The sequence below is a fragment of the Vanacampus margaritifer genome, chromosome 1 (genome assembly GCF_051991255.1).
Source record: "Vanacampus margaritifer isolate UIUO_Vmar chromosome 1, RoL_Vmar_1.0, whole genome shotgun sequence".
Taxonomy (NCBI): Eukaryota; Metazoa; Chordata; class Actinopteri; order Syngnathiformes; family Syngnathidae; genus Vanacampus; species Vanacampus margaritifer.
In genome coordinates this window covers 20,752,470-20,765,794 of record NC_135432.1, presented here as the reverse complement: position 1 = coordinate 20,765,794, position 13,325 = coordinate 20,752,470, and the positions used below count along the sequence as shown (strand labels likewise).

Here is a 13,325-nt window from a genome sequence, read left to right as displayed (position 1 = left end):
TGCGCGCGCGGGTTTATTTCACCTGAAATATAAATCTAAGACCCTTTACCGGATACATGGAGTCCCTCCAGAATCGTGAAGTTGTCAGGAGACCAGAGGAAGGACCAAAGGAAGGAAATGTACCTTTTTAACTGCACCGATCTACGAAAATATCAAAAGAGAGATCATTTCACAAATGTGCACAGTTACTGTTCGCTAGACCAGAAATTAGGGCCCTATTTAACCATTTTGAAGTTGTTGTTTTTTTTTGTTGGTCCACAATCCAAGATTGAAGAACAAATAATTGACACCTTGTAAGTCACACCTTCTGTCTCTGATTGGTTGTTTTTTTTCCCCCTTGCGCCGTGCTTTCTTGTATATCAAATACGAGGCACAAGATGGTGCCAGAGATGGGGTGATGGTTATTGTTTCTCACAGATCATATTTATCTTGTGCTACTGTCAAGTCAAAACGAGTGTATGAAAAATATGACAAAGAAGTGTTTTTTTTTTAACTGAAAACTCCCCCTTTAAAGCAATAAATACATTTTATTGTCCTTTTTTTATGACGTGACCGAATAATTTCACCTATATCCAATATCACCTTACAATTTACTTACTCCCCGTTTAATCCGTGGACAGACAATCATGAGCGAGACTGCGCAATTAATTCCCAAAGCACTTTTCATCCCATCTTTATTTTCTGTTCAAGCCAATCTGAAGCCCCGCAACGATTTATGCGCGAGTGGATCGATAGCGCGGATGTGCGGCTGCATGCATGTAGTGGAATGCACGCAGAAGAGGAGAGGCGGCGGCAGAGGAGGAGGAGGAGGAGGGTGGAGGAGGGTGGAGTTCGCAGTTTGCGCTCCACCACCAGCACACCTCCGCGCGCATTCATCGCCTGCCGAGCGCTCCCGGAGGCTGATGTGAGCCCGCTGCCGCCGTCAACTTTCCAGCTCTTTCTCTCTACTTCCACGGAGGACAGCACTTGAGAGGCTCTGCCACTCCGGAGCAGCGGATAGCAAGGCTCGACCCCAGGCAGCCTGGGCTTGCTCTCCCGGCAGCATGGAGGGCGACGTGATGGATAAAGTGGAGAGCTCGGCGACGACGGTGAGTGACTTGGACCCCAGCAGCGGGAGCATCCCGGCTACCAAAGTGGAGATCACCGTTTCCTGCAGGTGAGGGAATGCATGCCACCAAATTGGATTTTGCAGTGTATTTCATAAAAATGAGGCTACCATTGGGGAAATTCTTTGTTTTTGATGATAGGCTCTGATTATTATTTTTTTTTTATTGTAAAACATATATTCAACCACATATGACTGCAATATTTAATCTATTTTTTGTTGCACGTTTTAGCATTTGCAAGATTTGATCTATTTCCCCCAATAAAACATTTTTTTTCCATTTTCATAATCAATTTTTCCATATATTTTCTTTTTGATTATACATTTTAAGGTTTACAATTAATTGTGACAGTTTTTCCAAATTATTTCATTTTCAACATTTTATTGCAATATTTAATCAGTTTTTAATCAAACATTCAACCAGCTACAATATTTCTCCAATCTTGTGTCAAATGTGAGCATTTCCAATATTTAATTGCAACAGTCAATCTTTTTTTTTGAGGGGGGGGGGGTTGTCATATTCTTAGATGCGATTTCATCATTTTTCTCATAAAATATACCATTTGAAAGAATTTATGGTAATATTGAATCAATTTTATGTCATCATTAGACTGTGTTATATAACGTGTCTGTTTGTGTGTGAGTGTGTTTTGGCGATATCGACCGTGTCGGAGTTTAGTTGCCTCGCTCCAGGTCAGCTCCCACTAGCCGCCCTCCCCCTGGGGTCGTAAGTGCTTCTCAGGCCTGGGAAGCATTTGTCACACAAGCTCAAGCGCTCAATTTCTCCATCTCTCATGTTCAATTGTGCCCCCGCGAGAGACCCCTCCTCCAAATACCAGCTCGCATGCTGGTTGCTGAGGGTGGGGCAGGGCTGGCTGTGACTGCTGCTCTCCATCCTCGCATCGCCTGCCGTTTAAAACATTTCAGCAGGGTGCACTCACCGAGCTACTATGTTGTGTTCATTATTCATTCATAGGTCCATTATGGATGACTTTCATTTCACGTATGAGAGAGACATGCAAGAGAGGAGCAGAGAATGAGTATCACACCTCCCTCCGTCTCCATTTGGCGTCTTGTTGTTGGTCCGCTTATGGTGCGGCCTCCTAACTTTGATTGAATTGCTCTGGTGGAAACCTGCAGGGAGTGGTGTGAGGAAGTAAGTCAGTGTGAGTGTTCTTTGAGAATATGAATTAGCCTCAATGAGTCCCTATCGGAATACGAGGCAGATGTGTGATTATAAATTATGAATTTTTTGCTTTCACTTACTAATGTGGTCAGAGGATGGCGTCTTTGTTTGATGATCAAAATGAGGGTGCAGATGCACAAAATTGGGTAGACTTCATCATAGTATGCAAATGCATGAAATTGAGCAGGAAGTCAGTCATTTTGCATTGAAAGAAACTGTTGAATGGGCGGAACACTGGCACTTACTGTATTTAATAGTTCTCTATGTAAAAACAATGCCATGCAGCAAATTCACGCACCTCAGAAAAACTCAGTAGTGATATAGGCCTTTGGGTTTTTTATTTGGCGACTGTCAGCACAAGTTGTAGAAAAAGCCATTCTCACCTCCACAAAATTAAAAATATTGTGCCAATCGTTTTTATATTGTTACAGATTGACGTGGACATGAGAAGAGATGCACATATGAATTTTGGTGATGATTGGTTGTAGTTTTCAGACACTTAGCGATACTTGAGCTTTTTTGGACTCGCAGCACAGACAACGGGTCCTGCAGCTCCGCCTTCAACGCTGTACCACCCAGGTTGAGATCTCCTCTGGGCTAGAGATTTATTTATGCTCGCATATGTCCTCATGACCATGGATGGCCAAGAAGCAGTGTAAAGTGTGTGTCCTCCTAGCTGTAACGCTCAGCCGACTAACTCGTCTAATCCATCCATTATCTAATAGTTTAATTATCCAGATTAAAAATACATAAATACAGTTTTTGAGTTGAAAAATGGTCCATCAAGGCAATGTAATCCCTCTTTGGCCAAATTCCAAGGCTTGTACTTTGGCAACTCCTACTACGGAATTCACCTAGATGAATCGGAAGCGGCTCTCCTATACAGAAAAGCGACAGCGTTTAATGTGGGCGCAACATTCTTTGATGATTCGTCCTCAAAATAGAGTGGGAGAGCCCGTTCATCGCTGCATGAGTAATGCAAAAGTAGTGCTACAGTTCAAATAAATCAATATTGTCATGTAACTAGTTCAAGGAAGATATGTAGCTTGTAATATGTACTGTATTGCATTTCGCACAAACCTGGTAGTGAGTAGCAGCTGGACTTCAGTTTTTCCCTCCTGATGCACGATCATTTTTTTTCTTCTTGCCTTTTTGTACTTAAAGCTTGCGATGTGTGTTGATGCCTCCAGGCAATGTCGGTCTGCAGCTCCCTTGTTTGTCATTAACGTCTCTGCAAACAAAGACCTGCTTCTGGCCATACTTTTCTATGATAGAAAAATAATTCCTGCTGCCTGTGAGCTGGGAGAGATTGTCTGATTCAGTCTCCAGCGCAGCGACTCATTTCCACACAGGTCAGACCTCTGGGGAGCGATGCGAGACACGACAAAACTTGCGCACACTACAGTGCTGCTATGAGATATTTTCAAGATGCCAGCCACATAATTCAGAGGATTTTTTTTTAAGTTGATTTGTGATCAAACCTCAACTAAATTAACAACAAGCAGCAGTTTGATGGGAAAGAGGTTTCAACCCCTTAGTCCGAAAGGTTTGTTTTGGCCTGTCCGGGATGTTTAGGGGCGGAGACTCATTGTTTTCGTTCCAGCCAAGCCATGGAGGCAAGCTACTATCAGTGGCATATGCAAATTTCACTCCTTATTGGTGGACTGTTTCTGTGGACGTGTTAGGCGTTTGATTCATGTGTCTTGTCTAAATATGCCAATTCGGCTATGCGAACCCCCGCTCCTGATTGGCGGACCACTTTCACGCTCGTTCCTGGTTGGCTGCTTTCCTCTGCTTTCTCGAGCGTCAGTTTTGAATGTTGTGCTTACAAACGTCGGACAGTATCTTTAAGGCTACTCCCAGTTGAAGTTTACTGTTAAACTAAACATGAACAAAGATTGTGTATTTGAAACAACCGTATAGCTTCCATCCACGAAAAGTTCAAATCTGTGTATAATTCACAACCACGGATATTGGGGAAAAAAAAAAAAATTAACACCCCCCAAAATGTTCCAAAAAACGCTGATAAACACTATAGAAAACAGGGGGGCTGTGATTGTTTGTTGCCTGAGCCCTGAGCAACTGTGATGTCATCTTCCGTCAACAGCAAGTGACAAAATGGCTGCCCCCTGAGAAGGATAAAAATAGCTGCATTTTGCTGCATAACTCAGATTCTACAAATGTAATATTATTCAGAATGTTAAGTTTAGACTAGTGAGGTCACATATGAAATATTTAAGGATGACTTCCCCTTCAATGCCGAATGAAAGGAAATTATCGTATCTCTTGTGCGCCATTTTGAATGTTGGAATGGACTTCCGCTGCCGAAGAGTGACGCTACTCACGAAGAATACGTCATAGAAAATAAACAAATGTAATTGCACAGTTTGTTTTGAACAGCAGTCAATAGAAGCCTGTCCAGACCGTGGCTTGCCAGGCTAGTATTTTACTGCCCCCTGGTGACGAGGTCGCTCACACCTGAAGGAGTAGCATGTCCATTGAAATGAAGCAAAAAATGCGGCAATAACTATTTTATTAATGTATAATTGTTGAATGTCTGGCTCATGGGTCCTTAAGATTTGTTTCTTGTGTCCTGTTATAACTGACATGTCCGCCCAGTTTTGTGTTGATCATTGAAACTGGAATCGAGGACTCTACTTATATATATCCAGCTGTTTTTTGCGCATGTTGCACCCCCCCCCCCCTCCCAAAGAAAACTGAATAATTACTTCAAATAATAATAAATGACACCATAGAACACAGACTGTCAAAGTGTGTTTAGAGACAAAAGAAACAAGTGGGTGTTGTGTAGCAGAGAGACTCCACAATGCTGTGTAATTCATTTAGTCAGCCTGAAACTCCGAGATTGCCGAGCACTTGGAATTGAATTGTAGCGTGCAGCCCTAAAGGCTTTCTTATTTTATCTGCCAATATTGCTGCAAGAGACCATTGGATGAAGAAAAAGTGTGACATGAGGGTGGGCGTCAGACGAGGGTCTTATCAAAGCAAGTGTGTATCGCCATTACGGCACATGGCTGCGCGATTGGTTTGGCTCCAGGTTCAGCCGGTGATCACCCGAGAATCTCCCTCCTCGTTCTGAGGGCTTTGCGCCAAGTCGTTGATAAGATGACTCTTCACACAGCTGTTTCGACAGGCTGATCTGCAGACGTGGGCGAGCAGGTCACATGACTTGACTCGAGTCAGGCTTGAGCTGCCAAGTTTGCGATTTGTGTTGATGCCAAGGTGCAGAGGCCACCACATATCAAATTCCTGTAAAGGGAAACTAATAACTGTATGTCTTTTGAATTTAGCACACCACAGAGAAGAGGTTTGTTAACGCATTCTGAATGAGTTAATAATAAAAAGTGAATGAGTCATTTACTGCCAGCCAGCCATTTTCAAAGAAGTTCCTCATATTGCCAGCTTATTTGGAACATTTTGACTAATCTTTCAAGACCGGCAGTCTACTGTGTTCTGTGACAATAATAAAACAGTAAGCAAAAAGAAAGAAGAGACTTTCTTGAATTTTTTAGATGAGCTGGGAATGACCGACAGGCGGATCGGTGCAGCGTCTGCAGTGACTCTGTATCGGTCCGTTGTGGTAAAGAAGGAGCTGAGTCGAAAGGCAAAGCTCTCGATCTACCGGTTGATCTACGTTCCTACCCTCACCTTTGATCACAAGCTGTGAGTCGTGACCGAAAGAACAAGATCCCGGATACAAGCGGCCGAAATGAGTTTCCTCCGCAGGGTGTCGGGGCTCTCCCTTAGAGATAGGGTGAGAAGCTTGGTCATCCGGGAAGGACTCACGGTTGAGCCGCTGCACCTCCACGTGGACAGGAGCTAGTTGAGGTGGCTCGGGTATCTGGTTTGGATGCCTCCTGGACGCCTCCCTGGAGAGGTGTTCCGGGCATGGTGGGACTATGTCTCTCGGCTGGCCTGGGAACGCCTTGGGATTCTGTCGGAGGAGCTGGTTGAAGTGGCTGGGGAGAGGGAAGTCTGGGATTCCCTGCTAAAGCTGCTGCCCCCGCGACTCGACCCCGGATAAGTGGTAGATGATGGATGGATGGGAGCTGGGCATGACCCTCTTCCACACCTACTTGTTGAAAAACATACTTAACCAATATATTTGTCGATAGCAGTTGTTGGATTCCAGTTGACAAATATACACTTCAAGTAGTAGCGGTGACTGAGTTAACAACATTGCCAAATTTGAATGATTAAAACAAAATTTAAAATGTGGCTTCAAAATCATGAAAAATCACGCCATCTCAAATAGAGATGTGTCTGCTAAAAGTGTCAATTAAAACCACGACCCACTGGAAAAAAAATGGATGCTTGGTCTAGCAACACACTTATGCCATGTTTGTGCTGCAAATATACAGTATATCTGCTTAAAGTTTCAGGTAGCCTGCCGGGGTGCTTCCCATGCTGCTACAAAAGGCACTAGCCACCAGCTAACTTGCATGCTAAATGGCTTCTGCCTTCCGGAGCTCCTCGGGTCCAGCAGATGGGTGGTGTGCTCATCCATGTTGTCACCTTCTTTAATGTCAATTTAAGTTACAACATTATAAATTGTGGCATCCAGGGAAAGAAGCACTTATTTTTAGGTATACAGGTAGGCATACAGTAGCTGGCTAGCTAGCTAGCTACATGCTGTAGTGCAGGGGTGCTCAATGCGTCAATCGTTATCGACTGAAGATAGTATTGGTAGATAGCATGACAACACACAACCTTAATTTTTTTTTAAAAGAGAAAAAAAGTGCCACCTTACAACAAAAAAAAAGGCGACATGACATCATCGATCCCGTCGCTTGATTGTGCATCTGAATTGTTTTGACACAGGTCGCGCACAGGCAGCAACGCAGCAAGCATCGCCGTGGCACACGCACATTTTCTTATTTTACGCAAGCGAGGCAAGAGGCGCCCGCTGGTCTTCGCCAAAGTCATAACAATACACTATATTCAATAAATATAATAATATTTAGCAACAAGGCTGAACTATATTTACAATTTAAACGGTCCTTGTGGATGGATTTGTAATGATTGTGGTTTTATAAAAAAATTGCGAGTGCACACCGCTCGCCTGGTCGTGTGTTCCCACTTACTTGAATGGGATGCTTAAATGAATGAGGTTGAGCTCTCCATTCAGAAATAGCTTCGCGAGCCGGTCGTCGCAATATTTCATTGGCTGCTTGAAAAGTAGATCTTGGGGCAAAAAAGTTTGGGCACCCCTGGTATAGTGGTAGAAAAAGACATTGTCATAATTCAGTGACTTAAAATTGCGAGGTGCAAATGAAGGTGTTCAAGTTCTTGTAATTGTAATGTATTTAGAAAAATAATCTCTGAATTTCATTCCTAATGTCTGACATTATAATGTCTGACGAAATCTGACATTCAGATTTCAGGATTTGAGGGACCGTGGGGGATAAAATAATGAAAAAATAATGGCAACATGCAATGCAAGGTTTGTTGTCTTTGCACTGGCTCCCTGTTCTGTTTTTATTTATTTATTTATCTATTTATTTATCCCCTTATTACTGTGCTTCAATATGCATATACTGTCAGTGACATTTTTGTTCAGTCATGTACCATGTGATTTTTCTAACGATAGCTCAGTAAAGGTTTGAAAACACTGCACTTTATAGCCATTCAGTCACAGTGATTGATTTATTTGAGCAGTGCGGCATCCAATCAATACATTCCATAGCTGGGAGGAGGGAGGGTGGGGGGGTAACTAACACAATCAATCTGCTCCCGAGGGAGTCATTACCTTGGATGTGACCGCCGTCAGGAGCAGAATCCAGGCTTTCTGATTGACGCTCCCTTGGGGGGGAGGGGCTTCACACCAGCTATGAAGCATGTCTTCCAGTGTCAGTCATACATGTTTCATAACTTTGATAGTTTATTATTTCATTCTATACACAGAAAGTGTGTAAGTCCTAACATGACTTTAATACACTGAAGGAAAAAAGCATCATAAAAAGCGGTAATGAGCGAGTGAGTTTAACTCGTTCACTGCCATTGACGCCTAATTTTTTAATAATCTTTTGTTGTTGTTTTTAATCGTGAGTTAACGAGTGAAGTCACGCGATTAATTACTTTTTTAAAAAAGAAAAGATTTTTAAAAAGATTATTAAAAATTAGGGGGGCGTCAGGCGATTCAAATTTGTAATAGTAATTAATCGCATGACTTTAACAGTTAACTCACGATTAATCACAAATTTTATATCTGTTCTAAATGTATAATAAAAAAATTCTAGGTTTTCATACTCTTGTTAACAAAAGTGGAAAAAAATGTTAAACTAATAGAAATAGTTCAAATTAATTTTTGACATATATAGCCGTCAATGGCAGTGAATGAGTATAATATGATAATAATAATAATAATAATAATAATAATAACAATAATAATAATAATAATAATAATAATAATAATTAATAATAATAATAATAATTAGATAGCACATTCCAAGGCACTCAAGGATGCTTAAAAGATCCTTGCAGATCAGAGAGAAAAAAATCATGAATAATATGACATTGAAATGGTCAGTGGAATTGTAAGTGAGATTGTCTAATGTTAATGACTTGAAATCATCCTAAAATGAACTCAAAGACACGTCTGTATGACCGTTGACTGTGCTTGTTGCTTCGTCTCGAATCATTTGTAACACAGTGCAAAGTGTTGACAGGAATGACAAGGAAAAGCCAAGAGTGGAAACAAGGCGATCCCTCCTGGCTCACAGGGCTCAAGCTGCTTTTGTCACTATTTTCAGATGGTCCCTCCGGCTCAGGAGAATTTCTTCTCAACACCCCGCTGGTTTAGGAAATGTGAAATGACTGACAAGTTTACAAGTGTTACATCATTGGAAGGCTTTTTCCCTCGGTGGCATTTTGAACTTCTCACAGTCAGCGGTTTTGCGGGCAACAAAATCTGCTCCTTTTTCCACATTTCACTCCATCAAAGTTAGACAATAGCCAACAGCACTTTTCTGTCTGTCTGGGTGAGAATATACGCTTTTATACTAAAGCTTTGCATCCAAAAAAAAAAAAACGGGCATGTATTTGATTGTGAACAAAAATAGATATGAAAGCTAATCTACTGCCAAATAACTACTGTTTGTTGAAGTGAGGAGGAGAGGTCTTAAGGTCTGCTATCGTCTTGTGGCTACTAAAGTTAACTATTAACCTTTTGGCTGTGGCGTCAATCACTTGACAGGCTCGCTCCTTATCACCTGCAAAATATCCTGAGTTAGTTTGACGCTTCCACTAACACTTCCGATTCCATCACTTTAAACTTCGTCTTGCTCTCCCAAATTATCCGTGATGAAAACAAAACAATCACAGCTAGCTAAAGCGCAACACCTTTCTTTAAATAGTGCCACCACTTATACTTATTTATGTCTTCAGGAAAGCTCTCTGACATTCTTTCATCATCGTTGAGAGCTACTCAGTGTCAACTTAGTGAATTTGTCTCTATATTTGGACACTTTTGCGAGACCTGCTAGTGACCATTTTCTTTTTCAAAAAAGCGCCACATCTAGCCACTTTTTGTGATGTTATTTATGACTTGTTGTGACTCTGATTCTCCCTCCAGAGGAGGAGATGTTCACCCATCCACGTCCACACTGCAAATGAAACCACCACTGGCTCATTCAACCAGAACATCCCATAAAGCAAACGCCCATAAAGATTCAATTGTATTTTTCGTCTTGGAGGCAGCACTCACCAAGCCTCCAAATTACACTTGCCAATAAGTGTAGCGCAGTAGTTCTTAGCCTTTTTACACCAAGTGCCTCCTAAAAAATTACTTTCCAAATACTAAGTGTTCATCAAAATCCAGACAGACATTTTATTCCTAAAAGTTTTAATATTATTATGTACTATTTTTTTGTTTTTTGTTTATTGAACATATAAACCAACAACAGAAATACTGAAATTAAAATAAAAAGATTTAAAAGAAAAGGTTTGTTTTTTTGTTTTGTTTTTTTTACATGCATTAAGCACATCGTACATGTTCAAATGAGAGTAGGAGTGTTCAACTTTATCATAATCTCATCTATTTTATCCTACCTTATCAGAAGCTAACTCTGGCTAATACTATCTTCTCTGACAGTGGGGGCGGAGCTACGGCATTGCAAAAATGCAAGGGCCCCCGTAAGGATTCAATAGATATTTTCCCTGGGGTATGCAGTGCTTCGTCACCAAGCAGCCAAATTGTACTTGCAAATTTTACTTGGCAACCAGCCAACAAAGTGAGTATGAGAAGAAATACAGTGTAGCTCTTCAAACAATGTTAGCTTGACATCTCCTTGGTCCATGTGGCTGCTGAGTAGTTCAGAAACCGGAGACTTCAGTAATGTATCGTCTCCCAATCCCGCTCTTACCTTCTCGGAGAGTAATGGCTTCCGATTTTCAATAGCCTCAACTACGGCTGGCTACTTCCCGTACGATCTGCTGCCTCATTGGCTCTTAGAAGGACAAATGAGGGCTCGAAAGTCAAGTCTGGAGCATCGCTGGAGAGAATTACAAAGTTCCCGTATGACATTAGAGACAACAGGAGAGCCATTCAAAGAGGGTTTACATTTTCAAGTTTCCTTTACTTAGCTTTCTCTTGCACCCCGTGGCCCTTTTTTTTTCTTTTCAAGTGAGTTACAGACTCTGATTCTCCACTCACTTAGCGCTCTCTGAACAGCGCTCCTTTTCCCCGACATCGCCTCGAGCAGCTTGGGCGCAATCAAAGCAAATGGGGGAGGGGGACAGACAAACGGACGGAGAGTAGAGCCCTGGCGGAGGTCAGCTGAGTCATTTCAAGTGCACATTATTTTACAAAGACTCCAGTTTCACTCAAGGCAATACTTTAATTTGGTGAATGTGAATAATGCAAGTGAGGTCAAAAGGTGCGGACGCAGAGGATGTAAGAGAACTCACAAGATGGCTGTTATTTTGGTACATAAACCTAACCCACAATGAAACCATAAATTGTAGACATAGTTAAAGCAAAAACAAAGTCATTTATTTTTTAGCCTTTTGGGTGTGTCAGGGCAAAGTTCACTGATGAAAAAGTGAATGTGTTTTATAATTAGATGGGATTGCTTTCATTTTTTTTTTTTTTTTTACTTTTTGAGTCTCTCACTACGAGACAAGCGCTAATGCAGAGTGCAAGACATCTGCTGACCTTCACTTTGGTGGCACCAGGTGTCCCCTTCTCATTCCTCTCCTACATCTCCTTCATTATTCATTATCGCTGCAGGTCCACAGGAGCAGTAAGTGTCTGACGAGCATGTGAAAGAATTTCCGTTCAAATTGCTTGTCCACCAGCTTAGGGGGAATATGATGTAAAAGTGACTTTTTAATTTTGCTGTAAAATAACTGTGTTTTTAGGGCCCATCCACGAATCAAGTATGAATTTTACAACATCAATCTGGCTATTTTTGAAAATGGGTCTTTATCCATCTTACCATAAAAAGTGGGGTTGATTTACATAATCCTGTACTGACATCAACTTTCTCGACTCATGACTTGGAAGCTAGGCTAGGTGACAATCTGCCATTTTCAAGCCGCGGCCATAATCCACACTGTCATGGCAAAATAATGTGTCCGTATTTCTGTCTATCTATCAGTGTCCATCTGTCCGTCTGTCTGCAGCATGTGATTGTTGTTAAAGTGCTCTGGAAAGTTGAGTTGACAGTTGAGTTTTGCTTGGATTCTGTTGGAATTTGGTTTGTTACTTAACTGTACTTAGGAGTTCAACAAAATCTCCTTCACTTTATCATAATCAAATCTAAGTTCCAGAAAACCTTCAAAATCTGGTTTGGAATTGTAGGTGAGGCTTTCAAGTCCAGATAAAAATTGGTTAAAAAGGTTAAAAAGAAGAACTATATATATATTCTTCAGAGGGGTGGGACTATATATTGAAATAATCGTTCAAAACAAAGTTCTGAAGTTTTGAGTAGTGTGGTAAAAGTGTGTTTTATTCCTCAAGTGGGTGGCTTTGTTTCGGGCTAAAGTGATGGAGGTGCGACTATGGAGGGCAATTGAAGCTAAGCGAATACACAGAGAGGCAGTCTGTCACGGATTGGCTTTTTTTTTTCTTCTTCTTGATAATAACGCTGACAATATTCCAACGGGAGTCAGGTCATCCTGAAGCTAATACCTCACAAAGCCGCTTCCGTCAGGCCCGCACACGTTTCTGTGGAAGAGGAATTTGGAATGACAATGGCGCCCTGTTGCTTGTTTGGATTCTGTCCGGAAATCTCATCTCTATTCATTGAATTTTTGCCAGTCCTGAGGGAGATGAAGATTGTTGCGAGCTGTGTGCAATTTATTTATTTGGTTAGCCCTCACTGAGAACTGGATATCGTGTTCTGGAGTTGATCAAAAAAGATCCAAGAGAGTGAATGACAAGGTGTCCTGTTGTAACTGTACCTGATATGTAGTTCTTTTTAGGTACCCCCCCCCCCCCCCCTTCAAATAATAGTAGTCTTAAAGTGATCCCCCGCTGTTCGCTAGGATTCGGGACCAAGCCACTGACACCAAAAATACATGAGTAAAAACATGAAAGGAAAGCCTGTGATTAAACTTTTGTGTTGTCATACGGAAAGCTAATGACATTAGCATTAGCAAGTCACACTTTGGACTAAAGAGCATTCTGACCTGTAACTATTTCTCTTCTCTTGCAGAAATCTCTTGGACAGAGACACCTTTTCCAAATCTGACCCATGTAAGTTCTTTCTTTTCTTTCTTTTTTTCTAACAATCCTAATTGCGGCTTAGCTTTTGATGTTTAACAAGACAGTTCACGGTCACCAATGCACTTCTAACTTGCTGAGATTTGCTTAGATTTACCGGTAGTCCTTGCTGTTTTCAAAGTGTTCTAGCAATAATATTAGTTGCGCAGTAAACTATAGTCTAAAGCTAATCTAAACTCATGTGAAACATTATAAAACTGATCAAAATTGATTTTTTTTTAACTCAGTATCTAAACTCTGATCTAAACTCAGTTGAAATGCAGTTTAAAGCTGATCTAAACTCATTT

At 41.4% G+C, this 13,325-nt stretch overlaps 1 protein-coding gene across 3 annotated transcripts in view; it reads left to right on the top strand.

The window, feature by feature from the left end:
• The first annotated feature begins 838 nt into the window (after window positions 1–838).
• The window catches only part of cpne5a (copine Va), a 90,030-nt gene continuing 77,543 nt past the window's right edge, over window positions 839–13,325 (top strand). For 2 of the 3 annotated variants that reach the window (XM_077582053.1, XM_077582044.1), the window contains exons 1-2: window positions 839–1,156; window positions 12,971–13,011. In XM_077582053.1, the coding sequence (XP_077438179.1) occupies window positions 1,044–1,156; window positions 12,971–13,011 (154 nt within the window). In that variant the 5' untranslated portion in view covers window positions 839–1,043. The remainder of the gene's footprint in view (window positions 1,157–12,970; window positions 13,012–13,325) is intronic. The other variant, XM_077582062.1, reaches the window with a different exon arrangement.